The sequence below is a fragment of the Callorhinchus milii genome, unplaced genomic scaffold, assembly GCF_018977255.1.
Source record: "Callorhinchus milii isolate IMCB2004 unplaced genomic scaffold, IMCB_Cmil_1.0 Scaffold14, whole genome shotgun sequence".
Classification (NCBI taxonomy): Eukaryota; Metazoa; Chordata; class Chondrichthyes; order Chimaeriformes; family Callorhinchidae; genus Callorhinchus; species Callorhinchus milii.
In genome coordinates this window covers 10378868-10396937 of record NW_024704755.1, presented here as the reverse complement: position 1 = coordinate 10396937, position 18070 = coordinate 10378868, and the positions used below count along the sequence as shown (strand labels likewise).

At 39.2% G+C, this 18070-nt stretch overlaps 1 protein-coding gene across 1 annotated transcript in view; it reads right to left on the bottom strand.

Annotated features, from left to right (window-relative positions):
• The window catches only part of fto (FTO alpha-ketoglutarate dependent dioxygenase), a 150148-nt gene that overhangs the window by 80110 nt on the left and 51968 nt on the right, over positions 1–18070 (bottom strand). The window contains exon 8 of the mRNA XM_007889581.2: positions 1096–1220. Coding sequence (XP_007887772.2) covers positions 1096–1220 — 125 coding nt within the window. The remainder of the gene's footprint in view (positions 1–1095; positions 1221–18070) is intronic.

Genomic DNA, 18070 nt, shown 5'->3' with positions numbered 1-18070 from the left:
ACAGACAGAGACAAATAAACATGCCTCCAATAATCTCACAGCTGGCAGTTTTAATGTTTATTTGCCATCTGTAACACCTCTCATATTTTATTGACCAAGTGGTGACCTTTGGTTAGGAATGGTCAAGATGGGGTCAGTTCAAATGGCTTGAGCACCTCTTGAACAGCTATAACAGGCCGTCCGTCAGAAAGTATGGTCTGTCAAACAAACTGCAGCCTTCGCATCGTGTGATGTAGTCACTTGAGCCCATTCAGGAAACGGGAGGTCGAGGCATGCACTTATCAAATCCAGCTGATTCCGCCTTCACCTGGTGAAAGTAATTTGGTACAACACAACTGCCTGGCTTCTTAGAAAAACACAAACGCTAATTATTTCCTGCCTTAGCACATAGTTTTCCATGTAATGACAACATATACAATAGCCTGATCTCTGAAACACCAGCATGGAAGCATCATGGCGGATGTTTTATCGCTTTCAACACTGTGTAGTTGATAGCTACCATTGTTGGCGCTTCAGTCCAGATGACAGGCAGTCACCTCAGCTTCATAAGTAATAGTCAGTCTAAGGCTTTGATGAGGTAAACTGAGGTGTATGGTAACAATCTGTTCGTACTACTCTCATGCATCATATGTTCAAGATGGGTCACTGGGTAGGAAAAACATCAAACAAAAAGGGGTCATGGGTGTATCAGCCTCTAGGGGACACATCTCAGCAAAGTTTTGAGGCAGTTAAGAAAACCACACTCCAGATATTTTCCTTCAGGTGTTTAGTGATAGCAGCCTGTGCCCTGTCTGCCGTGAAGCTTTCAAAATGCACTTCTAGCATTTAGTCACTGACTCAGCTCTGTCTCCTTCACCAGTGGCTCCAGCCTCTGATTAAAATGTCAGTCAGTGGCATTTGCAACCAATCTCTTTATACCAGTCTTTCTCCTTATCCTCCCCCTCCCTTCCCCTTGGAAAAGCAAATATTTTTGACACATGCTATTAGCATTTGTCTCCTCTATTGATTTTTTTCATTAAGAAATTAGTGCAGTTAGGTCCAACCAGAAACACTGGTTGCTAGAAATGTCTGGCCATCACAAATCGCAGGCCTTACCTTGCCATCCAGCTCATTCTCAGGACTTGACGCTCCTCAACAAGTGGGAGAAGACAGCTTAGAATTTCACGCTGCTTTTCTGAAGGCCATTCCTCCTTATTGATTTCATGCAACAAAAGCTTTGTCTGGGAAAGAAAAAAAAACAAAATTATAAAACGAGCGGGCAATAAATGGGAAAATTAATAAAATAGCCCATTGGCAAATAAAGTAAGAGCAAAACAAATCAATAGCCCCTTTATTACTCTCTCCTGCTATGGATAAATCAATAAAAGCAAATGAAGTTAATGATGATCAAAATGGATAATATATTTATTTGAAGTAAATCAATTTACGCAGTGCACTCGGGGTGAACCTTTGCAGTTTGGAATAAATGGACTACAAGTTGGCAGCGGAGCAATGTTAAAGGTCAAAAAGGTTCAGGTAAACGTGGAAACTCTACACAGAGATGTTATCAAGTGCGAGAGACATGGAGAAATAAAATCATTCTTCACATCTCAATTGTATATCTCACCCAAAAGCAACTGACACAACAACTGACACAACATTGGAAAGAATGGGGAATGCTTGCTGCTTTCAATCCCACTACCAACATTTTTTTCCTCCAAGGCACTCTGTCTCTGTCTCTTTATTAGTTTAATGAAGGTTAATGACAGATAATTGTCTTCTGAGGCCCCTTGTTCATCTGTTGCTGAGTGAAGCTTTCACATTTTTTTTAGACGCTTGTATCCTTTGGATTGCAATTGACAGTGTGTCTGAGGCTACAGGTCAAGAGAACAAACAAACAGTTTGGGTACCCCAATTGCCTGTCTTATCTCACCCTTCTGTTAGCAGAAGACTCAAACAGAACCAATGTTTACAGGCTGATGAAAATTTCTTTCCTGCATTTCTTGAAATGGCAAACAAGCACTGGTGACCTTTCCATCTCCAGATAGCATGCAGGCCTCAATGGCAAGGGTAAGCGACAGGAGTATAGCAGGCCTAAACCAGAGCAGGATTTTCATTCTACACAAAGGGTTAACAGACACAAAGCCGTGGACAACAGAGCAAGTGCCTGATATGAAAACTGAAGGTTTGAAAGTTTTAAGCAAATAAATAATTAGCTTTTTTATTTTGGATCTAAGTAGAGATCCAAGCAGTTTTTCCATCTTACTTTACTTTAGTTGCATGTTGTCATCGTGTGTACGTCTGTCCATAATAACCATTAAATATTTCTTGCTAGCCACTTCAGTGGATTTTGGAGCGGGGTGGGGTAAATGTTTGCATATTCTCTTGCATCTCTCGCAGACAACTGGTAGCAATCAATAGAGGTGGGTGGTTAAAAGAAATTCTGTAACTAGTGGGTAGAGAATATTAGAGTCTGCTTAATGTTAGCACACAGTTCTCAACATTAATTCAAGAGGCAATGAGAATATTTTATCCCCCAAAAAGCCTGCATCACAGCTGAAGTCACAGCTCAAATATCAACTTAGTTGCACCCTTTACATGAGAGGAAAAAAAAACCAAAAGCTCGTCTCAGTAATTCGTCTGGTTTGAACAATAAAGGAAAATAAGATTTCTGTTGAGAGGAAGAAGAAATGGAGCCAGTGAAGCTGAGGTTATAACAAGGCTAACCTCCTCTGGCTCCAGGGCCCATAGCACTTTGTGCTACTGCTCCACGCCTCCAGACCCTGCCATCGCCACTGGCACAGGTACAGCTGAACACTGACATCAATGCGTCTGAGACCATTCTCTGATTCTGTGTGATTAATTGCCAGAGACATGAATGACCATATGGAACACAGGAAACATCAAGTAATTCATACTTCTGTATATTATTATTTGGCCCCTGATGTTTGGATGTACAGATAAAAAATACCAGTAAGAGCACAGGCTTGGAGACTTGGTGTTTTGCCCTTGCTAGGCTACTTGGATTTGGATTTGCTTAGTATCGGTAGTTAAGCTCTTGGCATGTAAAGTTGAACTGAGCTTTCCAGAATGCCTGAAATCTTTCATGTTAAATGCAGTAACTATTTTCCTACATCAGGAAATGAGATTTGATGTTTGGTCCCTCCACTGTTACTCAAAACTTCAGACTGGCTTGTCTCATACTGAGCAATAGTTCTTCTGTTTTTCACTGTGTCCCTGAGCTACCTTCATTAAAACTCTCAGTCCTAAAAGGTCCTCTGTATTTATATGTTATTCAACAAAGCACCTCGCAATTCTGGTGGCATTAATTCAGAATTAATATCAGACACATGAAGCTGTGAGCAAAAATAAGCAACATTAATTAAGAGGACTTCGAGCAGGAAGTAAATTGTTCATTTTTTATATAAAAAACTATGTTATCCAGGATGTTTTAGATTCATTTAACACAGCAGTTTCAGCTGTATTAATGCTGCTGGGCACAATCTCACTTACACTCAGACAACAGATGGTTGGGGATGGAATAGTTTAGTTCTTCCGACTGTTAACTCCAAGTAAAATATAAATACACAATTAATTCAACTTAATTGATTATTATTTGGATAACTTCTTTGATCGATCGGTTGCACCCTTTCTCTTTCCTCTACTCATTAGCATCAGTTAAGTTGAGGGAGATTTTGCATCATCCACCTCTGATCTCTTGACCAGGTTGCCATCTTCCCGTAAAACAAACTTCTTTTAATCCTTTATTTGGAAGGTTCTGCATCTGTTGCTACTTTTTGATTTCAGGCAGTTCACTTATCTCCAGTAATTCTGTGGCAGGAGCCTCGAGATAGCTCTCAGGTTTATTACCACAATAAAGGGAGGTTGCTATTCTATTTAACTGTTAGCTTTTGAGCTCCTACAGTAGCTTGATTTAAGTCTGGGTTAAAGGGAAACTGAACTCCCTTCATGAGAGTTGAGCTCCTTGTTAAACATCCCCACCTGATCTACAGAGTGCCGTAAAAAGATTGGACCCTCTTCAAGTTAGAGGCCATTGTGCAATCTAGCTTGGGTCAATGGAAAGTGGACTTTTGCCAAGTGGAGATAGGTTTTATTTAGTGCTTTGGCAAGTAAAGGGGCCATGTTTCTTCACAGCAATTTGCTTCTCTTAGTTTCTAACGCAAATATCAGTGAAATGTAGAATAATATTCTCTCAAGCGCATAAATAATAATAATAATCCTTGCATTTGATATAGCGCCTTAGCACATCTTCGAGACATCTCAAAGCGCTTCACAGAATATACTGTAAAGTGAATTGACTGTATATTTTGTGGGCAAAACATGGCAGCCAATTGTCCACAACAGTGTCCCACAAACTGTCGTGGATTGAATGACCAAATTATTATTTATTTGAATTGTTCCTAGCCAAGCTAATCAGCTTGTCTTCAAAGCGGGGACAGTGATATCATCCAAGCAGATTATGAGACTCTCCTGAACTTTAATCATTAAGGCACACAACATTTGGGTTTTGATTGTGGGGCAAGTGGGGCAAGGCTTCTGAGCCAACCTGCCTGTCCCATGTCCGACAATGTGGAGTGAACAGAAATCTTGCCCAATAACACTAGATATATCGTCAAAATCATATACCTTAGAAGATCTGATATTTGCACCAATGGGACCAATCACCACTGTGAAAGCAACATGGTTGTCAGACACAAAATACAGTGCCCTATAATACAGTTTGTCCCATATTATTATATAATAAAGTACAAATAAATTCAGTTCAGTAATATAAGTGCAATAAATAGGTTAAAATAAACAAGGAGAACGTATTACAGTCCTGCAAATTAAAGGCTGAAGTTCCTGCTGAGATGCACAGGTTGTAGTGGAACAGACACACGGTCCATCAGCATACGGATAAAGTCTGCTCTACTGTATTCTGATCTTTGATTAAACCCATATGAGGAGTGTTATGACATTGTTGGCTAAATTTACAACAGACATCCTGTATGGGTATGAAAGAAATCCCTTACATGCTCTATTTAATATATGAACAGCACGGGTCATTTTAAACTTCTCACAACATTTCTTTGTGCAAGCTTACAAGAAATAATAAAATTATGGGTAATATTGAAGTTTGCCTGCTAGGCCTATTGTGTTGTCACACAGGCAGGATTTAAAAACTATTTGATGGATTTTTGAGGATTAAATGGACCATTGTGTATAGACTATCTATCAAGGGATTCATGCAATATGGAATACAACCAACAAATGCCAAATTATTTAATCAAAGGTAAGTTGCAATGGCGGTATCATAAATGGAACCTGTTCTCCGTAGTTTCAGTTTGAAAAGTGTTTAACATCATTCCGAAGAATGATGCGATTTTTAAAGAATATTTAGCATCAGCTTTTATGCTCTGACATCCAGCAACTTGATCTCTACTTGTGCATGGTAGTGAACAGCTGTTTATCCCTCAGGTTTAGGAATGTTATATAAATACAATTTTCAATAGTGTGATATCGAAACCTAGCCGAAATAAAAAGGCTACACTCCCCTTAAAAAACTTCCTTTTATTCTTCTTTAGCTCATTTGTATGGGTCTAATAGCGACACCTTGTGCTGCTAGGAATGAGAGTCCCACTCATATACTTAAAGATACAAAAGAAAAAGTAGCTTGGCACCCGCTGATGTGTGGGTGATTGAGAGGTTACCCTTTCCAGCAGATTTACCCTTAGAGCAGGCTACTCCTTTAGCCTGACATCAATTATGTCAAGGCAGGAGTGGGCTTTGCATACACACCAGATTATATGAAGTGTAAAACATTCGCAAAAAAATGCTTTTCAAGAGGAACGAAAGAAATTACACTTGCAAAAGGAACCAGCTGACAGTCTAGTCCTTAACAAGTGAATATGCTTGAAACCACTGTGAATGCAAGAGCAGAGAGCGTCTTTTGTTTCTTTTCCTTAGAGTGTCCTTAACCCAACAGTTGCCTGCACGGCTGAACATATGTTTTTGCAGAAGTATTGAGGCAGAAAGGAAGTCTTTGTTGTATTTCAGTCTTTTGTATTTAATTCTCTTCTCCTTCGGTCAGATCCTGACACAAGTTACAGCAAACACTTATAGTCCTTAATGAATGCTGAAGAGGTCCGTCTGTTACATGCTTCAATAATGATTTAGAATTACAGGACAAAATCAGGGTACAAAAGCACACAAACAAATGTATTTAATTGTTCCGCGGTGTACACCTTACAACTACAGCACTAAAGTCAAATGCCATTGAGGGGGCAGAAAAAGAGCATTTTAGAAAGTGACCATCCTCAGGAATCGCTTAAAGTCTTGTAACATTTTTTCCCCTTTAGTCCTGTGATAACAATGTGGTGTACGGTTACTAAGATTTACAAAGCACCAGTAAAAAAAACACAATCACACTGCTCTTCGGAGGTTAAAAAAATATTAATAGCCAAGAGGGAGGAGGAATGGAAAGAAAGAAAGCGCAAAGTGATTTCTAAAGTGACGGAGGGGGAGGGTCAGTAAAGGTCAAAGGAGCAAAACCTAAAAAAAATTGTCCATTGTTAAATGAATAAACCAGTTTGTGGTTGGATGCACAAATCTAAAGCTAAACCACTGTGCTGTGGAGAGAGAAATGTGCTCACATTGTGACACTTTTACAATAAGTTATTTAAGCTTAGAGAGTTTTCGCCTAGCACCCTCCATGCATACAACTTCTGTACACATTAACAAAAACAAAAGGAGGCGATTTAAATTGCAACTATGTGCTGGGGTTATGCATGTGACCTCGAAAGGATGATCCACTTGTACTCAGCAGATAGCGTTTTGACAGCGTAAACAAGAATTACCGGCGTCAGTGAAAAGGAAGGTAATTAAAAACAATCTAGGATGCATGTTCTACAGCTGTCCAAGTCTCTGCTCAATCTGACCTTTCAGTGGAAGTTGATAAGAAAAATGAGTTAGGTACAGGGAAAGAAACTGCTAACTAAACCCCTCAGAGGCTGGCAAGGTTTCTAAAAAAACCCACAACTTTCCTGTCTTTTGATCACCCACATGATCACCAAAGCTTCGCATTAGGCATTGAAAGCTGCTTTCGAGTATTTATATATATATATTTTTAAAAAAGCCTCTGATGCAAGCTGCTTAAAATTTATTTCCCCCCCTTTTACATTCCACTACTTGGAGGGAGAACAAGTGTAATAAAAAGAAATGGGCTTCTGCCACGTGGACCTGCTGTCATTCCTAACCACAAGAGCAATGCAAACTTTAAAGTGCAAACACGGCTTTATACCGAACGAGAGATTGATTAAGCTCTTTAGAAGTTTAAAGAATTAAGCGGTAAAAAACTACTGGGGAGATGGATGAGAAAGACCAAAAGGCTTTCAGACAGCTTTAACACTACATCTGTTAGAGAAAAAATAAAACCCGCAACTAAACAGCCTTAAAGGTAAATAACTCACCTCCTGGCCCATCATTCCACATTCTGTGAATTAAGTTATCTTCCACAGAATGTTGGATTCCCCAGTTACCCACTGTATGTGGAAGATAACAAATAAGGAAGAAATTAAATTGTCACACTGGTTCATCCCAAGGAGGGCAAATGATTGTGTACTAATCTTTTTCAGGAATACAAATGTTTTAGTAAGCAAATTTATTTTGTACTTATTATGGTTTTCTCCTTTTGTAATGAGATGAAAATGATAAATGGATGCCACCATCTCTCTTGTCACCATTGGGTACTTTTTGGACCTACCTAAAGTTGATTATAAAACTACACTTTACTCTGCAGTAAATCCTATAAATTGTTTTTGGGACACTGCTGTGTGCAATTTGACTGCCGCATTTGCTTACAAATGCACAGTTACTACACATTACCCGTAAATCCTGTGAAGTGCTTTAAGACATCTTCCGGACATGAAAGACTCTACATCAAATGTAAGGATTATTATCATAAATGCTTTTAGATGTTCTGATGACGCTCTATATCCAGTGCAAGGAGTATTATTACTTTAGAATTGTCAGACATTTGTGTTTTGAATTTGATTGGTAAAACGTTGTAATTATCTCAATTTGAAACAGCAGCTCTCACAGAGTACAAGTCCCGCTAAGGAGCCAAACTACATTTATCACGGAGTTTGAATGAGACGTATTCAATGCAGCGTTACTGGAGCCTGCAGGGGTTGGACGTGGGGCGGTGGGATACAATCCCCTCACAGGCTGACTTCCTAATCGCAGTCACGGTGGAGAACAGAGGCCGTGCACCTCCCCGCATGGAAGGAGAGCATAATGGAGACGAAGTCACCCTGGCTAGTATCACGTGAGCCAACTGGGAGACGTTTGGCTGCTTGCCCTCGTGGGGGCAGATGGTGCAGGTACTGCCATTAAAAAGGGAGCAAATGTACAAATGTCTCCATATAATATGTGCTCTCAAACTGCCTCACAATCTGCAGTTTGAAGACAACGGAGTTACTGATAAACACCGGAATAGGAGGAGGTGACAAATGTTACCTTTCCTCTTTGATTCAGTTGTCACTCAATCGATTGCTCCTTTTTTTTTATGATCTGGAATTGAATTCCACGTTGAGAATTGGTTTCGGGAAGTGGTTCCAATGTGTTCCTTTCTACAGCCCTCAAACGGGCACTGAAGTGGACCACAGAACATCTCAAGATTTATATGCTCCAGTGTATTCGAGCAATATCTTCACTTGAAGCGCTGCTGACACTGAAAATACCATTAGGGCACATAGGAAGACCCACTCTGCCTCACTGAATTCTAAAATGCTCACACCCTTTTTGCATTATGCGCTCCACATAGGCTCACTTCTGGCTGAACAGAGGGAGGGAGCAATTTTAAGTAAGTCAGCCTGAATTTCTTCTCAATCCTCCCAGGCTCCTAAAGCATGTGAAAGCAGCTCGCTATTCATTCCAGGCTGCACAGAGTGTTAAACTGCAGCTCCGCCAGTGAAGTACTACTCATAAATTTACCACTTAGAATGAATCAAACTCTGCATTCCTCCTCAAGTAGCGAGAAGAAGCGGAAGAAAAAAAAGAGAATTCAATGCAGTCACTTGGGCAATATTTAACAGTGGAGTCACAGTATCAGTATCACTGTTAAAAATCAAGCAATTACAAAGAATTATGTTTTTAAAAAAATATATCATTTTGGAATTGTTTTCAGTCAGCTTGGCTCAGTGCCTCATTTATGTGTGAGCTTTGATAGTGAGTTTTGAGCAGGAGACTATTGCAGTCGAGCTAATTTCTGCCCTTAACTAACATCCACCTCCATTGGGACAGCGACCAGAGAAGGGAATCCCTCAACTAAGCTAATCAACCTTTAGCATATTTTGATTATTGTTTGGTGCATTAATTTATTTTAATATTCACCTACAATGTACTCAGTACCTTCAAGTTACTGTTATATCCTGTGAAGCTCTCTAACTCATCCCTCTGGATGAAAGGAGCTGTATCAAATGCAAGTATTATTATAATTGTTATTATAATCATTATATACATTTCCCCCACTCCTTCCTCTCCAAAAGGCTCTCTTTTCTTTCTACTGGAAGGACAGACAGTGCCACAGATTGAAAGATCTGATTACTGTATTCAGCATTGGCTAAGGATTGAACCTGGGACCTTCCCCTTAGCAAAGCGCTGGATAAACTTACTGAGTTATTTAGGGAGTTTAATATTTTTTTCAACTGCAAGGTGAAATCAGAGCAGCTCTAAGTTTTACTTGCTGAAAAAAAATGTCAAAAGAGAACCAATCTTAACATTAACCCCAGACACTTCTCCGACATTTTATTTGTTGTTAATTCTGGTTTTCGAGACAGCTATAGCTTCTCTAAACCATATTTCAGATGATAAAATGAGTCCAAAACCATCCAAAAATACACAATGAAAAGTAAAAGCATGTTATGTGTCATCTTATATTTTTGAAATAGATTTTTTTTAATAAAAAGAGGCGGTATAGATAATGAAACTTTTCTTTTTTAAGACTTTATATCTGAGAATAACGATTTCATGTGGTAATTAAAACCATGTTTGTTTTCTTTTTTGACTGGGATTCTCTTTTGGATAACTTAAAAGGAATGCACCTGCCTCTAGCCACTATACTAGAGAGGTTAATGCAGATACAAAGACTGAAAAGAGGACAGCCGCAGAACATTGTGGAACAATGAATCATGCAGAGAACCCAAGGTATTCCACCTGAACCTATTTTTCATTGACCAGCTCGTCACCTAAAATCGCTCACATTTTTGTTGAATGATAAGCATCAAACTCCAATGTAGTCATTTACGACAATGTCTTCAAGGCTTGACATTTCCTGTTCCCAGCTTTTGCTTTGCTTATTCATATCTCCAGCAGCTTTTTTTTTTATCTAGACTCATCATCAGAGAGGCACAGGGCACGCTATATCCCTTCTACCAGGAGAGAAAAATTGGCTTGAAAATTGGCTCTGATTCTGATCTCATTGTTAGCCTTTGTTGTGGTCTAAATTCAGTGATTACACCATTAAAGGGTATGTGTGCATTTGAAAAGCCAACGCAAATCTGCTTAATTTAACACTGATAATGACAACATTATTGTTTCTATTCAGATGCAGTGCATTTTATCTCTTTAGCTTAAACTAATGATTCTGCATTCTGAAAATCCCTTGAAAAATCAAAGAGCAATTCCCTTTCAACATCCTAGGGAAGGGATAACAGAGAAAAGCATTAGTGCTAAAACTTAAATGGCAACAAGAAAACCCTTATCTATTCTTCCGCTAGTACAAGGGTACTGCTTTGTGTCCGCAAAAGATTTCTGGCACAGTGGGAAAACCTGGTCAATCTCATATTCTTCCCTGGGACCTGTCCAAAGTGCCAACAGCAGCTAGGCAGGATATTAATACACTCTCCACCATCAAAAGCTGTCACATATGTAAAGACTAAGAGATATTTTAATCACTTTTAGCTCTTTCCCTAACAAGCTCAGTAGCGGAGAGCAACCCCAAAAACACACTTCTCAAATTATATTAGCCTCAGCAATGATGCATCAGCCCAGCTTGGGACGTAAACTTTTTCAAAGTCGTAATGGATGGATAGTCTCGATTATTCTGAGGATTCCACATTCTGTGTGACCTCAGAATATGGCTATTAACTAGAGAATTAAACAAAAAGAAGTCAGCTGTATGCAACGGTTTGCTCTGATGCCTTTGCAGATATTGTCACCAATGTATTCTCAGTAGGGCTGTATTCAACACTTCTGTCTGCAGGTCCAAAGCCTCAGACTGCTGCCGATTAAAGAAACGAGCAGTTACTTTTGTTCCCCCCCCCGTCTGAAGCACGAGACGTGTTTTGCTGCACTCAGGCAAGCATCTTCACTGGTTGATCCGAGAAATATAGCGCTGAGAAAGATATTTCTGCTCACTGAATAGTTTTGCCTGATTCTTAGTCAGAAATTGGTTTGCAAAGAAGTTTCCATGACAAATATGGAAGTGATAATTGTAAGTCAAAATATCCAAATAAGGCTTGATGTTAAAAACAATCATTATAGTTAAATTAGAAGATTAAATCACGGCATTTCATTCTTTCGCTCTTATGAGTAAACATTAACAGAGCTACTGTTACAAACTTAAGATGGCAAGGTGTTTGACATTAAATATTGAAATATGTTGCACTTAATTTTATTTTGCTAAATTTGTTCACGTTTCGAACATGTAAAATATTTAACTTGAACTTCATTATAATTCTCTTTTACAGACACGAAGGTTGTTTTTAGGTTAAGTCTGCAGATTTTATCCATTTTGTAGCTGATATGAATTTTAGTTGCCTTATGTTTGCATGATTTCAGACCTTAGGAGACTGGCTGCTATCCTATGCATCTAGGAACAGCCAGAGCAAGTCTCAATCATCTCACAAGAGATTCCTGCTTTTTATGTTGCCTCTTTTACTCAGAAAGCAAAGCTTGTATGGGTTCTTTTGAAAGGTAACTGTATCTTTGAATGGTGTTGACGGCTATCTTAATCTCCCACCTGATAATGCTTCAATCTCAGATGCCTTTTATGAAATACAAACATTTACTTAACCTTCATCTTTCAGTAAATGCATCATTCATCTAATAGCTTCATCATTTCATAGGGTAATATTTTGCAAAAATGCTTGATGTTTTATCTGGATGTCATTTTAATGGAAGGTTCAACATTTACATCACAACAGTGAAAACTGTGGGGAAAACTGTCCACAGGGAGATAAAATGCCAAGAATAAATAATGCCATTAGAATATGGTAAATATAAAAGATCTACATTTCACCGCACCTTCAACTGCCTCGATACTCTGAAATTAGAAACTTACAAATATTTGTATCCATTGTCAAATAAACGTATGAACAAATTTGAATGTACAAATTATGGAGGAAGTAAAATTATCAAATTTACAGCTTAAAAAAATAGATTTCAAACTGTTTCTATATAATACTCCCCCCAAATACTTGTGGAACTAAAATCCTAAGTGAAATATTTTGTGTATTATGGTTATAATGAGTATTCCTACTCTTTCCAAAGTTCACGAGTACTCAGGTAGAAGCTTGATCTCCTATGATTGGACTCTTACAAACACTTAAAAGGGTTCAAATGATCTGATTTTGCTCTGTCTAATTTGAAATCAGTTAAAAAATAAAACTTAGAATTACACTGATGGTTTCTTCAGTCCTCCTTTCAATAAAAAGTTAAAGATGCAGTAATAATAATAATCCTTGCATTTGATATAGCTCGTTTTACATTAGGAAGCCACCTCAGTGTGTTTTGTAGGGGAATGTGGCTGCCCAATTCACGCACAGTGATAACCCAGAAAACAGCCATGAAGTAAATGATCAATTTTTGTCTATCCTCAGTGGCTTCAGTGAGGGAGGGGAAAATTAGCCAGGGTTTATTGCAGAGATCTCTGCTTTAAGGTAAGCTTAAATGGACAGGAATGGACTCAGTTACGAGGCCTCCCATGAACAGCAGGCCAACATTCACTGTCAAGTCACACACATGAATAATGGTGGCTTGACCGAGTTACTCAAAGGTGTCTGGCGACAGTGGATCCACACCCCGTGAGGAGGAGAAAGGAAACAAAATGCATTCAAGAAAGGAGAAGAAATCTGGTCAAAAATTGATAAGAAAGAAACCTTGTTGAAAAGGATGCAGAGGTATACAGTAGAGCACAGTTGCCATTGTTTCTTCAAACTGTGCACAAAATTCATGCTGCAGCCCCAAGAGTGTATTACGATTGAAATTCAAAGAGCTTTTAGGAAGCACGTTGGGGATATTTATTGGTACTTTATTTAAACTGATATTCTGAAATGTGTTTCAAATTGACCAATAGATTTGAAAGAGTCCATTACCTCAGGAGTTCCCATTTTTGCACGATTATGAGGGTTGGGATGGAAGCTTAGCCACAGAACAATGTTGAAATTGACGAAAATATCTGGGATTGAAGCTCACCAAATACAGCACAATTCCCTTTTATTATTATGACGTCTTTCAGATGAGAGATACAACCCAGGTGCCATTTGCCTGTCCAAGTGGATGTTAAAGATTTCACAGCATTCCTCAAACAGAGAAGGGAGTTTCTCCCGGTAGCCTGGGCCAACAATGCCCAGATACAACTGATTATTCACTTCATGTACGTCTGTGCGACGTCAGTGTGCAAACTGGCTGCTGCATTTGCCTACAAATACATAGTCACTTGACATTCCAGGAAATTCCTGTGAAGCACTTTAAGACATCTTGATGACATGATAAATAGCTATATCAAATGCAAGCATTGTGAACAAATGCAGGTTTATTTTTTTCAGCAAAAAAAATCTCAAAAATTCAGAACTCAAAGGGTCAGAGAAAGGTAGAGAGATTGTTGTACTGTACTTCCTGAGTATTTCCATTCAGCATTCCATATGAAATTACTGTTCACATCTGAAGGACTTTCTATAAAATACAATGTCAATGCTGGAAAGCAATTTCCTACAAGCATATAAGATGGCAGCTGCATTTATGCTGTAAAGCCTCGTTCTTATCTAGCCCTTTTGTACAACCACCCTTTTTATTATTGTAGACTTTCAGTACGCTTTCTATTCAACTCCACATAGTCGATCGTGTTTTAAGTCATCAATATCTCGATTGTACACAAATACAGTTAGGTAAGATGGTCACCAGTTTGAGATTAACAATACACACCTATATCTCACATCAATCCTAGTCAAATAATGGAGGTGGAGTTAATTCCCCTTCACTCACAATATTTCAAAAGCCCTTGCTTTCTTACATCTTTTTTTTAAAAAAAGTAACGTCCCTTTTCAGTTTCAGTGCTTTTTAAAAAGCATCAACCATCTGAGCTGCAACTGCTTAATATTGTACATTTTGACCAATAAAGGACAGCTGTTACGATTCTGCTGTTGGATATGATAATAAGGGGCTTTGCTGTACAGCCTGACTTTCCCCAAGTAACCTGCAATACCGGATACGATTGTAAGGAGGTTGCGATGTGTGAAACAGAACTGTGTAAATTTGATTGATGATGGTTTTAAAAATTCAGCAAATGTAGGTCAGCAAAAGGGACACTGAACTTTTAAACCTTTCTGTAGCACAGAAAGAAGAAAAGCGTGTAAAGCAGCATGTGGCTATCATACAGCAACTCACTGGATTAGCATAATGGATGCTCCTAACTAACACGCGTCTGAAAGAGCCAAATCCAATGTACAGCACCGTATGGAAAGCAAACTTTTGCCATTTTAAAGCCCGAGCATCAACTCAGGGCAGTTAAGAGGATTGGGGGATGCAGGGGAGGGGGGTGGGGGGGATGGGAGGAGGTGTGTGCACAATTGTCGCAGGAACAAGCAAGTGTGGTCATTAACACTGTCACTCAGCAGTCAACACATCACCTTGTTTATCAATCCAATATTTGTACTTTTAAGGAGGAAGGGAGGCTTCTCATCTTTAGTAATGCCTTTTGAACAAACGTAGCAAAGAATCGTCATCATTGCTAATGCCTTTGCTTGTTTCGTTTTTTTTAAAAAAGTTTTTTTCCTTAAACAATGATTCTTAAGAAGCTCATCAAAGCGACTGGCTCCAATGCACGATGTGAGGGAGGGAGCTAAATCAATAGCAGCAGAGATGGTGATTAAGCCAGAGTGCTTGAGCTGTTGCGTCATTTCAACTGTGTGTATTAAATCGACTCTCTCACACCGTCGGGTTGAGGAACTGCTCCTGGCCAATTGATCCAATGATATCGGCAGCATTCTTAAAAAAANTGACTTAAGAGAAACAAAAATTGAACACAAGTTAATGACAACTTTTTTTTCCCCCAGTCAGAACAGGGGCACAGATGGTAACACTCATTAACCAAAGAAGCAGATGAGACTGGGCATTTAATCTGAGCATGATGTAGCAGGCTTCGTTGAATGAGCCTAAATATAAAAATCTCCAAATTAAAAAAAGGCATAGAGTCACACACTGCACTGAGATGTGGGCTGCTTCAGTGCTGCTCAGTATTGCTTCCAGTATATACGGTAGCTAACAAAACTTTGCACAAATCAGTAGCCACCCACAAAACACAGTTAATTAACTATTCAGCCTTTCCTGTGTAACTGTTGTCCAATTTAGCAGGAAAGAGATATGATTGTCCAAAGGAAAAGGAGGGAATTGTGTAAGCCAGGCAATTCAATAACAACCTGGCTACCTTCATTATCAGTCTTAAAGACCGCAGGCAAAGTCCTGCTTTATGAACTGTGTGTTCTGAAAATTACTACAGAATTACTTGAAAACTTGTAGAAAATGTGATTTTATTTTTTATATCTATGACAGTAATGCTGAATTAGCAGTGAAAATGCTATTAATAATAGGACTTAAATGGTTTAAAATGAGTGCTTTAGGCCAAACTAATATTGTGTTTACAAAGTAACCGGAACTCAAACAGGCACACAGCGAACATGTACAAACAGAAATTAAAATATCTACATTAAGCTTGTGTCTGTCAGCCGAGGGTTACCGCTAATTATCTAAATTAAGTGGAGCCTTTTTCAAACTCAGAGTGAAGATAGCACCAACAGGCTTCTACACAATCAGTATTCTTTCAGGGATCTGGGTATTTTTTCCCTCGCTGGTACTACGACAGCCGATCTGCTCCCAAGTTTCTGCCTTTGCTGATCTTGAGCCACAGTCAATTCACTTTACAGTATATTCTGTGAAGCGCTTTGAGACGTCTCAACGACGTGATAAGGTGCTACATCAAATGGAAGGATTAGTATTATTATTGAGCCAACTATTTGAAGCCACTCAACAGGAACTTGGACACATCTACATCTCCTCTCTTGGATTCTTTCCTACACCCCCTCATCTTACTGCAAAGAAGTGTCTGTTCAACACCATTCCACTTCACCACAGCTCAGCAGAGAGGGCGATCAAATCTGTATCCTTACACTCCATGTCATCACTAGACAGTTCTCCCACTCTATGATCCCACTGTTTCTTGACCCCCCCATAAGTGAGTGCATATGATTTATTCCTGTTCTCAACAACAGAACGTGTCAATTCAAATTTCTAAAATGATTAGAATAGTATTTCCAAACAATATGATACAGAATGACATGCATTTATATAGCACCTTTCATGAAGAATAGCCGAGGGGGAGTGGGGAAGAGAAAGAGTATGAGATGACCATAGGTCGAAGAGGTAGATTTTAAGACAGGACCTGAAGACAGACAGAGAAAAAGAGACAGAAAGGTCGAGAGAGGGAGTTCCAGAAGTGAAGAAAGTTGAATCAGAAAGTGCAGCCATCACTGGTGGAGTAGGAAGGGTAGGGGAAGCATAGGATGCCTGAGTTAGCTGAGCAGAGGGGATGAACAGAAGAATGGCACATGAGGAGATCGAAGAGATTGGGAAGTGTTAAGAGCGTGAAGGGATTTATAGGTGAGACACATGGTCCTATGCATTAACACCTATGCACACTGGTATATATAGATTCTCAATGAAGCACTGGGCATGCCCTGATGACATTAATACAAAATCAGCCCAGATTTTACTAAGGTGGGTTCATTGGTTAGAATTACCCTTTCTATGAACATATATAAACGCCTTCTTGTGGGCACTGCTGTGCGCAATTGGCTGCAGAGTTTTGCCCACAAATACGCAGCCATTTTACGATACATTCTGTGAAGCGTTTTGAGACAATATGATACAGAGCTGTATTAAATGCAAGAAGGATTAAGGATTATACAATGTATGGAGGGCAAAATGATAATAGTAGAATAAGAAACTTGAATAGTTTGCAAATATTAACGGTTAACGACACACTCTCATCCTGGACCGTATGGGCGTTTCGCCCACAAATATACAGTCAATTCACTTCACAGTATATTCTGTGAAGCGCTTTGAGACATCCAGAAGACGTGGAAAGCGCGATATCAAATGCAAGGATTATTATTATTATATTTATGGCACTTTGTGGCGATGGAGCAAGTCTTTTCAGAATAAAGTCAGGTTCATACCAAGTTAATTGGGCATTTGTGAAATAATAATAACCCTTGCATTTGAATACTAAGAACAACAACAAAATTACACTTGTAGCGCCATTCACGTTAGGAAGACGTCCCAAGGCGCTGGTCTGACAGAGTTACAGTTTGGTTTTAAATGAAGGGGAGAACAGGACATTGCAAAGATGTACATGGAAATTTCAGCTCAATGTTACGGTTTGGTTTATTGGACAGCAATGGAATGTGATTAAGGCCATTTACAAATGATAGGTCACAGTGCCTTCCTGTTGAATGGCATGAACTGCTTTCCAGCTATCGAGCTGCTGTGTCTCCCGCGCACTGCAAGTGCAATAGTGCCCCCTGCTGTTTCAATTCCGGGGTTGCATCAGCCATTGCAGGTGACTTTTAAGTCATGGAAAAAGCTGGGCAACTAGGCCCCTGACTCAGCAAGATCTCAGACCAGCTTCAGACGACAGACTCCAACGTGACAGTCGCCCTCTTAAAAGTTGCCAGGCATCTCTTAAAAACCCAAATCAGGAAAAATACAGAAGCATTTCAAGCGGCATTCGAAATTAGAAATCGCTCTTTACGGT